Genomic DNA, 14,986 nt, shown 5'->3' with positions numbered 1-14,986 from the left:
GTAAAACTGAAAGCCTTAAAAAAAACGATGCAGTTGTGGGGAGGCTGATGACAGTGATATTGGAGGCGAGCTACACTGCGTACAAAGCCCAACGTGGATGTGACAGAGTCAGACCCTTCACAACCCAAGAGCACAAACAGGCACAGTAGTACCTCAGGAAAGTGCTTCACAGAAGAGTAAGGTGCATCACAACTGTAATAAAAGACCTTGGTAGGGGCGCCTGGGTGGCTCAGTTGGGTAAGCATCTGACTCCGGCTCAGGTCATAATCTCCCAGTTCATGGGTTTGAGCCTCGCGTCAGGCTCTGTGCTAGCGGTTCGGAGGCTGCTTGGGATTCTCTCTCTTCCTCTCTCTCTGCCGTTTCCCAGCTTTCACTCTCTCTCTCTCTCTCTCAAAATAAATAAATAAACTTTAAAAAATAGAGGACCTTGGTAAAAAATAAAGCCTTCAGAGATACTTCTGCAAAGATAGCCTTTTTCATCACTGCGGTGCAAAAGCCAAGTAATGATGTCGTTTCACATAATTTTGTCACCCCCCCGCCCCATCCAACATTCCTTTACTTCCTAGTTCTAGAAGTAGGACATGTTTATAGCTAAGACTTTTTTTTTTTTATCATATTTAGTTTATTTTCTCATTTGAAATCTTAATCAAGTCCTTTAATATAACTTATTATCCAGTGTTGGTCTCTATATATTCTGGTTATCTACTGTTGTGTAACAACCCCAAACTACAGGTTTCAACAACCATTTTATTATCTCCCATAATTCTGCGGGTTGGCTGTACTCTACTTGATTGGCCATAGCTAGGCTTGCAGTCATGTGGGATCTAGGCTGGGTTAGAATGTTTGAGATGACACACTCATTCATCTGGTGCCTTCTCAGGGACAGCCTGGATTCTTGGGTGCCTGACTCTTGCACTCCCCATGCAGTTTGAGGGCCTCTCCTTCTCCACATTAGGGGTAGCTGGACTTCTTACATTGCAGGGAAGTTTTCCCCAAAGCACAGAGTCAGAAGCTCCTTGAAAATCTTTGGGTCCCAAACATATTACATCACTTCTGCCACATGCTATTGGTTAAAGCGAGTCACTGGCCAGCTCAGATCCCCCTGGAAGGGGCCTGCACACAAATGTGAATATCGGAAGCCATGGGTCATCTGTGGACAGCAGCTAACACACTGTATTAAGCGTATTCATTTAAAAAGGCATTTCTAGTACTACTTGCCCATGGATAATGAGGACCTCCTAAAGCTGTAATCGCTTTGGTGGGTCATTTCCAAAAGCCTAACGAACTGTGATGTCAATCACAACAGTCTACCTTTAAGAATTACAGGCCTCGGGGCGCCTGGGTGGCTTAGTCGGTTAAGCGTCTGACTTTCGCTTAGGTCATGATCTCGCGGTTCGTGGGTTCGAGCCCCGCGTCGGGCTCTGTGCTGACTGCCAGCTCAGAGCCTGGAGCCTGTTTCAGTCTGTGACTCCCTCTCTCTCTGACCCTCCCCTGCTCACGCTGTCTCTCTCTCTCTCTCTCCTAGAAATAAATAAAACATTTAAAAAAAAAAAAAAGAATTACAGGCCTCAAGTAAAGGAATTAATAAGCAGATTACAGCCTCTGTTTCATTTGTTAACTTCAGACCCTTACTGTTAGTTTTTTGAAAGAACAAGGTTGGGTTTATTTGACTAAGGATATTCAGCAAATGTTTGGAAAATAACTCAAAGTTTGGTGTATAATAAGAATAATATAATACAATATAATATAATATGATAAGGATTTTGAGCATTTATATGTGCCTCATAAATTAGGTAGTGCTTTTAGGTATTACCTTTTTTGCTTTTCATTTCAAAGCTTGCAATATAGATCAGGCATCGATATTATTCCACTTTTCAAGGGAGGAAGCTAACTCATGGTAAGCTGTTCAATTTTTCACAGTTACACAGATAGGAAACATTGGAGCCAGAACTCCAAGTTCAGGATTCTTTCAAACCAGCCATCTTTCCTAGAGTTCTTTTAAACTTAGAAGGGTCTCAACCTGAAACCGATTCTTTCTCTATCCATGTATAGGTCTGTATATATTCACACGTATATAAACTATACATTAAAAAAACTCTTAATAGGTATAGCCTTCACAGATAGTTAATGAATGAAATTGATAGGTCATGAATGAAATCCACCCATTCTGTCATTACATGCATATATGTGTGTATGCACACATGCACACACATACATGCACATGTTTATAAACTGAACATTTAAAAAATCATCCTTAATAAGTACAGCCTTACTGATAGGAAATGAATGAAATTGGTAGGGAATGAATGAAATTCATTCTCATTACATATATATACACATATGCACATGTATATAAAATATATATTTTTAAAACCATTCTTAAAAATCACCTTCATTGATAGATGAGTATTCTTCATTGAATGATGTATAGAAACTCATTAATATCCATTTCAAGTTAAAGGATATTACAGAAGCATGAATGTCATCTGGAAGTCATCTGGTCCAACCCATTCATTTCATAGATGGGATGTGAAAATGGGCTCAGAGTGGTTAAGTTATTTGCCCCAAATCACACAACTATTCAGTGGAAGAGCCAAGAGCTCTTGACTCTGAACCTACTGTCCTTCCAACTAAATCAGGCCACTGAAGAAGAGCCTTCCAAATGAAATCGTGTGAGGAACATGGATGCATATAAAGCATGCATAATGTTTAAAACATTAACTTGTGGGATGCTTGGGTGGTTCAGTTGGTTAAGCATCTGACTTCAGCTCAGGTCATGATCTTGAGGCTCATGAGTTCAAGCCCCACGTTGGGCTCTGTGCTGACAGCTTAGAGCCTGGAGCCTGCTTCAGATTCTGTGTCTCCCTCACTCTCTCCCCGTCCCTTGCTTGTGCTCTGTGTCTTTCTCTCTCTCTCAAAAATAAACAAACAAAAAATTTAAGAAATAAAACATGAACTTGTGATTCTCCTGGAATTAGAAGTAATGCAAATTGTAAGCTCTTTATGTGACTAAATATAGTTAAAGACCAGCAGTGCAGTTTGCTGATAATATTGTTTTTGCGAGATCACCTAGTGCTACGAACCTGTAGAAGAGGAACTTCACTCTGTGAAAAGCTGAGAACTAACTTCAGTGTCCAGTTCTTTATGAAGAAAAAGAAGTTATCGTTGTATCCAGTAACTTGTTACATGTTTTACTCCTAGGTTTATGCTAGTAGTAAATCAAGGAATTTAAATCAAAGATTCTCACAGAACTGAGTATAGGACCTTTCTCTTTGAAATGAGGGGTTAAGATAAACTAAGCTTCATTTTTTTCAAATGAAGAAAAACATAAAAGTCAGTTCTGTAGATATCATTCTGACAATATCACACTTGTCCTGGCTCTGATGTTACGGTGACAAGTAGTGAGTAATGTTGCATTTTGACCTGAATATAGGGGTTTTCCACTGCCCTCCCTTCCTCCTTCTACCCCCTCCCCAGTCCTTTTTTATCAAGGAGAAAATGTTTTCAATTTGTTGACTAAAGAGATAAATTCAAGAAGCCAATAGTAATAGTAGTAGTATTTACCAAAGTCATAGTGGATGTGACTTGTGGAGCTAACCATTTGGCATCTGATTGACTAAAGAGTCCATTAAAAAACGGGCAGAGAAGAGGCACCTGAGTGCATCCATTGATTGAGCATCTGACTCTTGATTTCAGCTCAGGTCATGATCTCACAGTTTGCAAGATCAAGCCTCTCCTCTGGCTCTGTGCTGATGGTGCAGAGCCTGCCCGGGATTCTCTCTCTCTGCCCCTCTCCTGCTTGTGCTCTCTCTATTTCTCTCTCTCAAAATAAATAAATAAACTTTGAAAAAAAATGGGCAGAGGACCTGAATAGAAATATTTCCAAAGAAGACATACAGGTGGCCCAAAGACACATGAAGAGATGCTCAGTGTCCTAATCATCGAGAAAAGGCAAATTGAAACTATAATGAGGTCCCTTTTACCAGCCACAATGGCTAGTATGAAAGTGACAAGAAATAACAAGTGCTGGTGAGGATGTGGGACAAAGGACATCCTTGTTCACTGCTGGTGGGAATGTAAGTTGATGCAGCTATGATGGAAAAGTTATGGAGGCTCCTTGGACAACAGAAAATAGATATACCATATGATCCAGCAATCAATCACACTTCTGGGTATTTGGCAAGAAAACAAAAATACTAATTCAAAAAGATACACACCCCTATGTTTACTGCAGCATTATTTACAGCATCCAAGTTAGAGAAGATACCCTAAGTGTCCAGTGACAGATGAATGGGTAAAGAAGATGTGGAATATTACTCAGCCATAAAAAAGAATGAGATCTTTCCATTTGCAAATAGACGGACCCAGTGGGCATTACACTGAGTACATAAGTTGGACAAAGACAAATACCATATTGTTTCACTTCTATCTGGAATCTAAAAAACACACCAACAAAACCAGAAATAGATTCATAGATACAGAGAACAAACTGGTGGTTGCCAGAGGCGAGGTGGTGGGAGGATGAGCAAAACGGATGAAAGGGATTAAGAAGTATAAACTTCCAGTTTAACAGGGATGAAAAATACAGTATAAGGGACATAGAGAAATTGTAATAACTGTATGGTGACAGATATACGGCAAGCATTTCACAATGTATATATAATTAATGAATCACTAGATTGTACACCTAAAACTAACAGAATATTGTATGTCAACTATACTTGAGTTAAAAATAAAAATTTTAGGGGCACCTGGGTAGCTCAGTCGGTTAAGCGTCTGACTTCAGCTCAGGTCAGGATCTCAGTTCATGGGTTTGAGTCCCACATTGGGCTCTGTGCAGACAGCTCAGAGCCTGGAGCCTGCTTCGGATTCTGTGTCTCTCTCTCTCTGTCCTTCCCCTGCTCATGCTCTGTCTCTTTCTCTCTCTCCCTCAAAAATAAACATTAAAAACTTTTTTTAATAAATATTTTAAAAAGAGTCAATTAAGCCACAAACCCCATCCCGTCCATCAGTTGAGCAGCCCAAAGTGATTTCTGACTTTAATAATTTGTAGACTGAACTGACCTATCATTTTTTAAGGTTTCGTTTATTTGTTTTTGAGAGACAGCAGGGCAGGGAGGGGCAAAGCGAGAGGGTGAGAGAAAATCCCAAGCAGGCTCCACACTGTCAGTGAAGAGTCAGACAAGGGGTTCGATCTCACGAACCATGAGACCATGACTGGAGCCAAAACCAAGAGTCAGACACTTAATCAGCTGAGCCACCCAGGGGCCCCTGACTGACCTACCATTTTAGATGAACTGTTGCTCAGGTCCAGGAAGGCCTGTACCGGGGAGGGAACCTCTCCCAGGCACACCCATCTGTGAATGGCTTTTTCCAGGAGCGTCACCTCTTGGGTACATCTCCATCTTCATATTTGGGATTTGGGATTTGGAGATATCCTCAGATTATCTCCCCAGCTTCCTTAAATAGGGGATAAAGGGGGAAAAAAAGCTTGGGAATGAAACCCACCGTTTTCCTCTGAATACAAGATTCGAGCTGCTCATTTGTATCTGTGAGTGGTTCTGTTTTATTTATGTCACAGTTCGAAGAACACTCTGGGTCCCATTACTGCTCTGTGTACTGAAGTGCTTGGATTTCTTTCTCTTTGTGCAGGTATAGTTATTGATTTTTTGACAATGCTTAATATGAAAAGTTATCAGCCTCCATGCAGCAGGGCCACACAGCCATATACATGTGGGCAAGGGGACATGTCCCGTGCGTGTGCAGGAAATCCTGTGTCACCATTGTTCAGCCATCAGACCGATGCTGTTTGCAAGAAGACATGTCACAGGCTTGAACCTGCACAGGATAGAAGTATTCAAACGAGCTTCAAAAAATATTATGTGGCTTAAAAAATATTTGGGTCACAAATCAAATGTCAGCTCTAAGTGCAATGTGTATAGAGTACTGAGGCCCTGTGCGATACAAATCATAAAAAAATAGAAGTGCCTTCTTCTTTGCACCAGACGGCACTTTTTTTCTTAGGAGCCCATAATTTGGAGGCTACTTTTCCAGCACCAGCAAGCCCAGTTAGAAATTTCCAGCACCTCCTACTGCCTCTGCTTTCCCACCATCTCCACTGGTGTTCTCGCAGACGGCCACCGCCTGATTTTTTTCCCCCGGTTCCAGCGACGCCCTGTGGGTCTCCGCAAGTGCAGTGGCTCCTCTTTGTCCATTCTCTACAGGGCTGCCTGTATTCAGTTCATACCTTCTCTTGCATAAAGCTTGGAAATGCCTTCCCTTTTTTTTTTTTTTTAAATCAGGGAGGGTTTGATCGGGGAAAGAAAAGACTATAAGTGAAATGGAACAAAGACTTATTATAGAGATTAAAAGTTGCACAGCTGTTGGGGAAGTGAGCTGAGAACCAGTGCAGCAAGCATCAACCTACCAAGTTGACCATTTCATCTAAAGATGCAAGGCAGGAGCCTTCAGCTGGTCTAAGGACCATTGAGGGCAGGGGTGGAGGCAGGAAAGGGCATGAGTCTGTGAGATCTAGAGGACGCTCATTCAGATGTGAAATGTTCAGGAAGTCCTATCCTCTGCCATGTGGGATGTAACTGAAATGAACATTTAACTCCGGGAGACAGAAAAATCGAAATGAAGTATAATGATCAGGGTGAAATAGCTGTAGCAAAATCCTGGGAAAACAAAACACTAAAATCGCCCCCAAACTACCCACCCACCACCAAATCTCCAACAGTTTGGTAAATTTGCTCTATATTTCCTAAAAATTAATTTATGTGTATATTTTAAGAAATGACACATCCTATCTATTGTCTCTGGTGTCCAGCTCAGCGCTATAGCACTGATCCCCTGCTCTCGTCTTTTTTTTTTTCCTTTAAAATTTGTGTTCCTTTCTGATTCTGTACCTGGTGAATTAGAAGGATCGTTTCCTCTGACCTGGCTGCAACACAATTTGCAGAGGAGTAGCATCAGCGTCTCTGACTGTTCAGATTTCACTTCTGAAGTACAACAAAGCTTTTGGCAAATGTGTTTATGGCTCCTCTGTCTCTTTCCCACCACCTTCTGTTGCAGGTGTGTGCAATGCCGAAGCTGCCCTGGAAATGCCTGAAGCCTGATTTTTTTGGTGGGGGTGGGTTATTCCTGTTTATACAGTTGGGCCCTGGGAGCTCTCAGTACCCAGAACCTTCCTCCTTAATCTGAGAACTCTTCCCTTAATGGCGGAAGGCCAGTGAGTGGTAGCCCTGTGTGTGTACCTTGAGAAGAGAACGACTTTCAGGCTGAATGTGGGTGGGAGAGGCTTTCTAGCCGTACAGGAAGCATGACTGCCACATACATATTTTATCCCACTAAAGGACACATTCCAGCTTAGAGCAGTGGCGTCTCCAGTTTGTTCTTTCATCAATTCTTATCCTTTAAGTATGGGTTACATTGTCTGTGATCATAGGAAGCACCGACTAGTTCTGCCTGAGGAATTTCCCATGAGAGATGACATTTCTTAAGTGATTTTATTTCTTTTTTCACAGATTCACAGGTTGCGGAGTTTGAAACTTACTAACGTTGCTCTTTCCAATCTCTATCAATTAACCATGCAGTGTGGTATTTTTCTAGCAAAAGTGATAGTGGCTCCCCCCACCCCATTTTTTTTTTTTTTTAAATCGAAGTATAGTTGACACACAATGACAGTGATAGTGTTTTATCAGTTTATCCAAGTTTCTGGTCCCTGTTCATCAGACGAAAGGAAAGAACAAATTAGCCCGTATGGAAAATGAAATCGATCATTAACGGAACGGTGATTTTGTCAACAGAAAGAACTAGCTATGTATTCTTTGCATTCAGTAACAGGGAATAAGGCATTGAACAGTGAGGTCCTAGACATCATGGATGGAAATGACTGCCCTGTGCAGTGATGGGCAGCTACATAGTGACTCTCTAAACAGATGCCAGCTTCGGTCATCGTGTGAATTATTTAGAAGTTAGAAGTTTGGCTTGCAGAAGAGTGCTACCGAACAAAAACTAATGGCCATGCTAGCCGCACATCCTACAGTTCTCTGCCAAACAGTCGAAATCAATTATTTACACATTACGGGCCAACATAGATCAAAATCCTCAGCTCCAGTGGATTGATGTAAAGCTGCCTTTAGCTCGCTGCCCCCTTTTCTCCCACCCTGGTCTCTTTTCACCTTGCCTCTTGAATGCACTACACCCCCTTGCAAATTGTCCTCTACCTGTTCCTCCCCCAAATGATCTCCTCTCTAGCCAAACACTTCGTCTGAAAAAAAAAGAACCTAGGAAATCCATAATAGTTCCTAGAACTAGCATAACAAAGCGACTGCTTGTTGACCATGTGCTGTGTGCAAATCATGTCTATAGGTCTTTTTTACCTGTGGTATCTCATTTCATTGAATTCTTAGGGTAGCCTAGGAAATGTGCATTGGTATTCTAAATTATAGGTAAGAAAACTGATAAAGGGCCAGGGATGTGGGGAGGGTGGAGGGGAATGATTTCAGCATGTCTTTTAAAGAAACAGCTTGAGAGCTTCAAAGGCATTTTCTTTTACCTTTTGTCACCATCCTCCGAATGTGCGTGGCTAGCGCTCTGTGTAGACCACTGTTTCTGGCAGGGGTTTCGCTCTTGGCCACGGAGGTGTTTGTCTTCACACTTTCAGTCGTGCCTTCTTCTTTCCAAGAGAATCCCTTCATTTAGGAAACATACGGACACATGATAGCTCTGGAACTGTGGTTTTTTGCTGTCAGTGACGGAAACTTGGTGAATCCTTAGTATGTGTTACAAATGAAAGTAAACAGGATAAATGGAGAGGTATTTACTCTTTTTGGAGATGGCAAATTTCAGCTTCAGTAAATTATGGTTGCTTTCATTATAATGAAGGATTTTTTGCTCTTAATGATTTTTGAAGTTTCTATGTGCCCTAGAGACAATAAAACATCTAGAGCAGAGAGGTTTTTATTCTTGTTTTTTTGTTTTGTTTTGTTTTCTAATTATTGAACCTAGGTATTTTCTCCCCAGTTTGTTTTGTTTTGTTTTGTTTCTTGGATGTGGGGGGAAATCTGTGAAATCATCAACGTCAGAGAGTTCTGTCATATGCATATTTGTATCTCCAATTTCTGGCACATGATGGACCTTCAATAGGAGTTTGATAGTAGATTCATGTGGATAGTGAGTAATGGAATGATCAGTAGCCTCAGTATATTTATTTGAAAAAGGACAAATGAAAAAGTTCTGAGACAAGGCTGGTTTTTATAAAAGTTACTGGTTATGAGGAGGTTTTTAAAAATGGAGATTACTGTTGAATTGACCAAGAGAGTGTAGCTGTGACTAATGAGATAAAATTAAGAAAAAGGAAATTGTGAGCTGAACACCAAGAAATATTTGCAGTAGATAAGGATGGGATTAAATCAGGCAAAGGAGTCCCAGTGGAAGTGGCTGGGGGACATTTAATACCATGCATGTCACTTAAGGCTGCAGTGAGCTTCCACAATTTACTAGAGACTGACTCTGGCTTTGGCAGGGTGATAAGTGGGACCATATCTCTCGTCTCATTGATTCTCTTCCTTACACAGGTATACATTCACAGCCTCCCATCCACTACGGACAGAATTGATGTGCGTGTTAAATTTTCTGATTATCGTTTTCTTTTTTTCCAGAAAGCACTCTTTTCAGAGCATCTCCTGGTATCAGCAGAAATGTCCTCCTTAAGTGGGAAAGTCCAAACTGTTTTGGGCCTTGTGGAGCCAAGCAAACTGGGCCGCACGCTGACCCATGAACATCTGACAATGACCTTTGAATGCTGCTACTGCCCCCCTCCTCCATGTTATGAAGCTACCTCTAAAGAACCTATTATGATGAAAAATTTATTTTGGATTCAAAAAAACCCTTATTCCCATAAAGAGAACCTTCAGCTGAATCAGGAGACAGAAGCCATCAGGGAAGAACTGTTGTGTTTTAAAGCCAATGGTGGGGGAGCTTTGGTAGAGAACACAACTGTTGGCATTAGCCGAGACGTGAAGACATTGAAGTGGCTTGCCGAAGAGACTGGCATCCATATCATATCTGGAGCTGGGTTTTATGTGGATGCAACTCACTCTCCAGAGACCAGAGCCATGTCAGTCGAACAGGTAAGAAGCCCTACATTCTTCAACAATTTTTGCTCGTAAATTCAGAAAAGCCAGAACTTCAGACATTGGATTATCCCTGCGTGTCATCTACATTGGAGAATGTCACCGACTCAGAGGTAGCTGGGCACACTACAGAAGTTTGCTAGCTAGCAAAGACATCTGCCAGTGGGGACCCAAATTAGGAACATTTCATTTCATGAAGAAAAAAAAAAAAGTGTCAAGGAAGGAGCTCTTAATCCACTGGTCACTGAAAAACCCAAAGTGTTAACATTCAGATTTGTACGTATTGTATCTGTGCTCAGTGGTGGTGCTACAGTCTGTTTGTAAACCTCATTTTTCCATTATAAACTTCAGTTATGTAACCCCGATCTTCTTTTTGGATTTTATAATAACCGGCAATAAAAATGCACTGCAGGGTGAAACTTGGCAGGCAGAGACTTGGCGCATTTGCGAATATGTTTCCTTCTTTTACAAAACAGGAGGGGTGGGGGAAGAAAATCCATTCCTGTTTTTGTTATCATATGATCTTGAGCAAGAATGGGCAGAAGGAAGTGAATCTTTCAGAGAGAAAAAGAAAGAATTAGCCAGAAATCTTTTTTGCATATAGATGTGCTATCTTTCTGTGGTAGTAACGTAATGTGTTTATGCATATTGTATACATTTGTATGTGTCTTCCATTATCTGCATGACAGGCAAAGAATGTCACCTATAGTGTTTGCAAAGAATCAGTGAATCATTAAAATCTTCGGATTTCAAAACCTTACTGCATTGTTTTCCAATCAGCGCTTTACCTTTTTATACGTCTATATTATCTGAAGACTATCCTGAGGTCAGCTATCACACATTCTTCCAACCACTCTTTGTAGTAAAGATACATAAGAACCAAAAAATATGATATCAATGTCATGTACTATAAATTTCCTATGTTGTATGGGATCAAGGAATGCATAGATAAGGGAGAATTAAAGAATCAGTTAATACAGTTGACATGTTCAAGGGCAATCTTTTTATGTTCTAGATGTTCCTCAGGTTAAATTATAGATTTTTTTCTCATCTGAATGTACTGCATGAAGTCACATCTTTTTCCCTATAGCTTTCTAAAGCCATAAATTTCTTGTTAGATAATCACAGTAAGATATTATTGAGTCTTTGACTTAGAATAACTTGTTGAATTTGAGATTTGGTCTTTCTCATTGACCGATATTAACTGAATGGATACCGAGCACACCTTTTAAAAGCATGAATGACTAAACGAATAAATTTCATTCACTCACTGTGGGGACTCTGGGTTGCTAATGCCACAGTCTACGAAGTATCTTCTTTCTCACTCTTCCTTAGCTTACTGATGTCCTTATTAATGAAATTCTCCATGGAGCTGACGGAACCAGCATCAAGTGTGGCGTCATTGGAGAAATTGGTTGCTCCTGGCCTCTGACAGAGAGTGAGAAGAAGGTTCTTCAGGCAACAGCTCATGCTCAGGCTCAGCTGGGCTGTCCTGTTATTATTCATCCTGGAAGGAATCCCAGCGCACCATTTCAGATTATCCGAGTGTTGCAAGAAGCAGGTGTAGACGTCTCCAAGACAGTTATGTCCCACATTGATAGGTAAGCAGACTATCTCCAAATTAGTCCCAAGGCACCAGATGATTATGGATGATCAAATAAATAATATCGTCAGATTAATAAAATACTAATCACCTAGAGAAAACCACTAACTACCTGGATGATAATATTTATAATGTTTTACAATAGACATTAATAAAAGTCATTGATGCCATTTTTGTGTCCCAATTCTGGGTCTGTTAGTGTCCTAGGTATTTTGTGTAAATAATTTCTTTTAATTTACCGAGTCCTCCCTAACTCTTGATAGTAAGTGTCCCTGTGTACTTCGTCTCTGATATCAGAGTAGCTGCCAATTGTACATGCTCAGAATCTGTCAGTCGAGGGATGACTTTCTCTGCAGATCTAAAAGGAAGGGAAAGTGAATGGTTTCACTCAGAGGAGAAAACCATAAATGTAAACATTCAANAAAAAATGAATCCTCTGAATTTTGGAAAAGGCAGTTAAAAAACATAATAGTAATGGGTCTAATGATTTGTCTGGCAGTATTCTTAGGTTCCAGTAGTGACTATCACAAATTAGAAGACGCTGGGTGGCTTAAAGTAATAGAAATTTCTTTCTCACATTTCTGGGGGCCAGAGTCTCAGAGGCAGGTGCTGGTAAGACTAGACTTGTTCCAAAGACTCCAGGGAACAACTACCTTCCTTCTTCCACTGTCTGCTTGTTCTACACATTCCTTGGCTTGTGGCCATAAAACTTCAGTTTCTACCTCTTTCTTCACATGGCTTCCTCCTGTCTGTCTGTGTCTTCTCCTCTTTTATTTCTTAGAAGGACACATCATTAGATTTAGTGTCTACCCAGAAAATCCAGAACGATCTCATCTCGAGATCCTTCACTCCATCACAACTGCAGACTCTTTTTCCAGCTAGGGTCGTTTTCAGAAGGGGAGAGGGTTAAAACACGGACATATCTTTCTGGAGTCCACCACTCAACCCCCAACACATTACATTAGATGTGTAGGAGTGAGCAGAACAAGTGACTATCTGAACAGGTGTTGCCTTTATGAAGAAGCCTAACAGAACTGCAAAGGCTAGACATTAGCATTTGATTAAGGAATTAAACTGATTAAGGAATTAACACAATACAAATGAGACTAATAATACATTACAACTACTTCTATCTTGCATATTGGAATAAAGCCATACCAACAGACTGGTAGATCCTCATTATCACACTTGGCATTCAGCTATTTAACAAACTAACAGTCCTACAGAATGTACTGATAAAGTGCTTCTACTTAATAGAAATATTGTAAAAGCCTACACTGAAAAAAGTTGTTATAATTGTGGCAGAAGAGAGAAGCCAATATTAATGGAGAGACCGAGAACAGCAAGGTAAAGGCAATTTTCCTGGCAACTGGGTTGGTATCAAGAACAATGCATGCAGGGCTATTTTCAAAATCTTCTGGTCACACTGATAAAATAGAGGGATGCTTCCAGATCCCCGTCATAGACATAGGGCACCATAGTATGAAGAAAAGAATCTTTGGGCCCAGAGACACCTGCTTTTGAATCTTAACTCTACCATTTGCCATGAGATCTAGGGTAGGTTCACACAAATTTAAAATAATGTATTTGATAATGTTACCTTGTATGATATAGAACACATGTAGCACCTTTAATCAAGAAGGATGATTCTTTAATACTCAAACAATGTGAAGTATGTTGTTCAAATGAGTAAGATAATATATATTATTAAATTTCATAAATATTTCTTAGGTTCTTGAGAATGTTTGTATTCTGCTGCTATTAGGCTCTCTACAGGTCCATTAGACTACAGGTATTAAATTAACCATGTTCAAATATTGTATATTCCTACTGACTTTGTGACTGCTCGATTGGCTGGTTACAAAATGAANATATATATATATTTGAAGCTATGCTATCACAAGTTGTTTTACCTTTCTGGTGAATTGAAATTTATTTCAATGTATATTGAATTGCTTTATCTCTAGTAATTTGAGTCATGCTTTTTGTTTGAAAGGCTATTTTATCTGATGCTAATGTGACTATACTGATCTTTCTGTGTTAGTTTTATGATTTAGATGTGTTTTACATAAGGGGCATGTGACTGGGTATTGGGTTATACCCAGTCTCTTCTTTTATATGAAAAATTCAATTTATTTACTTTGACCATGTTTACTAAAATGTGTATTCCACCTTTTCTTTTTGTCATAGTTAATGTTATTCTTTCTTGATTTCTTTTATCGATTTTTTTTTGCTTCCTCATTTTATCTTTCCCCTTTAATACTTTGGAAGGTATATATACTATTTCTATCCTATCAGTGGTTATGATAGAAAATGTAACACATATATTTAACATATCAAGTTTTAAATAAAATGAATTTTTTATTAACCTTCCTGGTAAGACAAAGACCCTAGAACCCTTCGATTTCAATCATTTACCATCTAAGTTATATACTATATTTTTCCAGAATGTGTGTCTATTTTCTTTTTCTAATCCCAGTGATTAGACATTATTTTACTATCATAAGACACATAGATGGTCACTGTGTATTTAGATTAGCCTTTCTGTTGGCTATTTTCTTTGCTCACCATTCACTCTTATATCTCAGTTCTTTATCCTTGAATTTCCTTAGGTACATCACTTGAAGTTCCTTTGATGTGTATCTGTTTTGGTAATAAATACTTAGATTGTATGTATCTGAAAATGTCTTCATTCCTTCATTCATAAGAGGTAATTAAGTAGAAAAGGTAATTTATAATAATTAAAGTAGACAATTCTACTTAAAAGTTTTTCTAAGCCCTTTAAAGATATTCCATCACCAACCTATGTATGTTATTGCCCTTCATAAGTCAGCTGAACCTATTTATGTTTCCTTTGAAGTAATCTGCCTTTTCTTTCTGTTTTTAACCTCTTTGTCTCTGGTAGTATGTATTTACACTACGATCTATCTCAGTGGGAATTTCTTCTTATGGTGTATGCTTGGGATTCCTGGATATGAAAATGTAGTTTTCATTGTTTCTGGAAGACTTTAGCCATTGTCTCTTCAAACACTGTTTCATCTGTATCTTCTTGATTATTTGCATCATAAACTCCAATTTGATAGGTGTAGGATCTTATTACCTGTCCTGCAAGTCTCTTAACATCTCCTTCATATTTCCATCCATTTGCATATTTGAGCTATTTTTCTTAAAGTTCTATCTTCTTATTTTCTACTTCCCTCTCCAGCAAAATCAGTCTGTTGCCTAGCTTATCAATTTGGTTTAT

At 39.5% G+C, this 14,986-nt stretch overlaps 1 protein-coding gene across 1 annotated transcript in view; it reads left to right on the top strand.

Annotated features, from left to right (window-relative positions):
* Nucleotides 1-14,986, top strand: part of PTER (phosphotriesterase related) — a 68,766-nt gene that overhangs the window by 25,376 nt on the left and 28,404 nt on the right. Inside the window, exons 2-3 of the mRNA XM_077772447.1 lie at nucleotides 9,666-10,136; nucleotides 11,475-11,740. Coding sequence (XP_077628573.1) covers nucleotides 9,705-10,136; nucleotides 11,475-11,740 — 698 coding nt within the window. The 5' untranslated portion in view covers nucleotides 9,666-9,704. The remainder of the gene's footprint in view (nucleotides 1-9,665; nucleotides 10,137-11,474; nucleotides 11,741-14,986) is intronic.

Source organism: Crocuta crocuta, unplaced genomic scaffold, assembly GCF_008692635.1.
Source record: "Crocuta crocuta isolate KB4526 unplaced genomic scaffold, BGI_CrCroc_1.0 scaffold96, whole genome shotgun sequence".
NCBI lineage: Eukaryota > Metazoa > Chordata > Mammalia > Carnivora > Hyaenidae > Crocuta > Crocuta crocuta.
The sequence above is the reverse complement of the archived record's forward strand: the minus strand, read 5'-3'. Positions and strand labels throughout refer to the sequence as shown.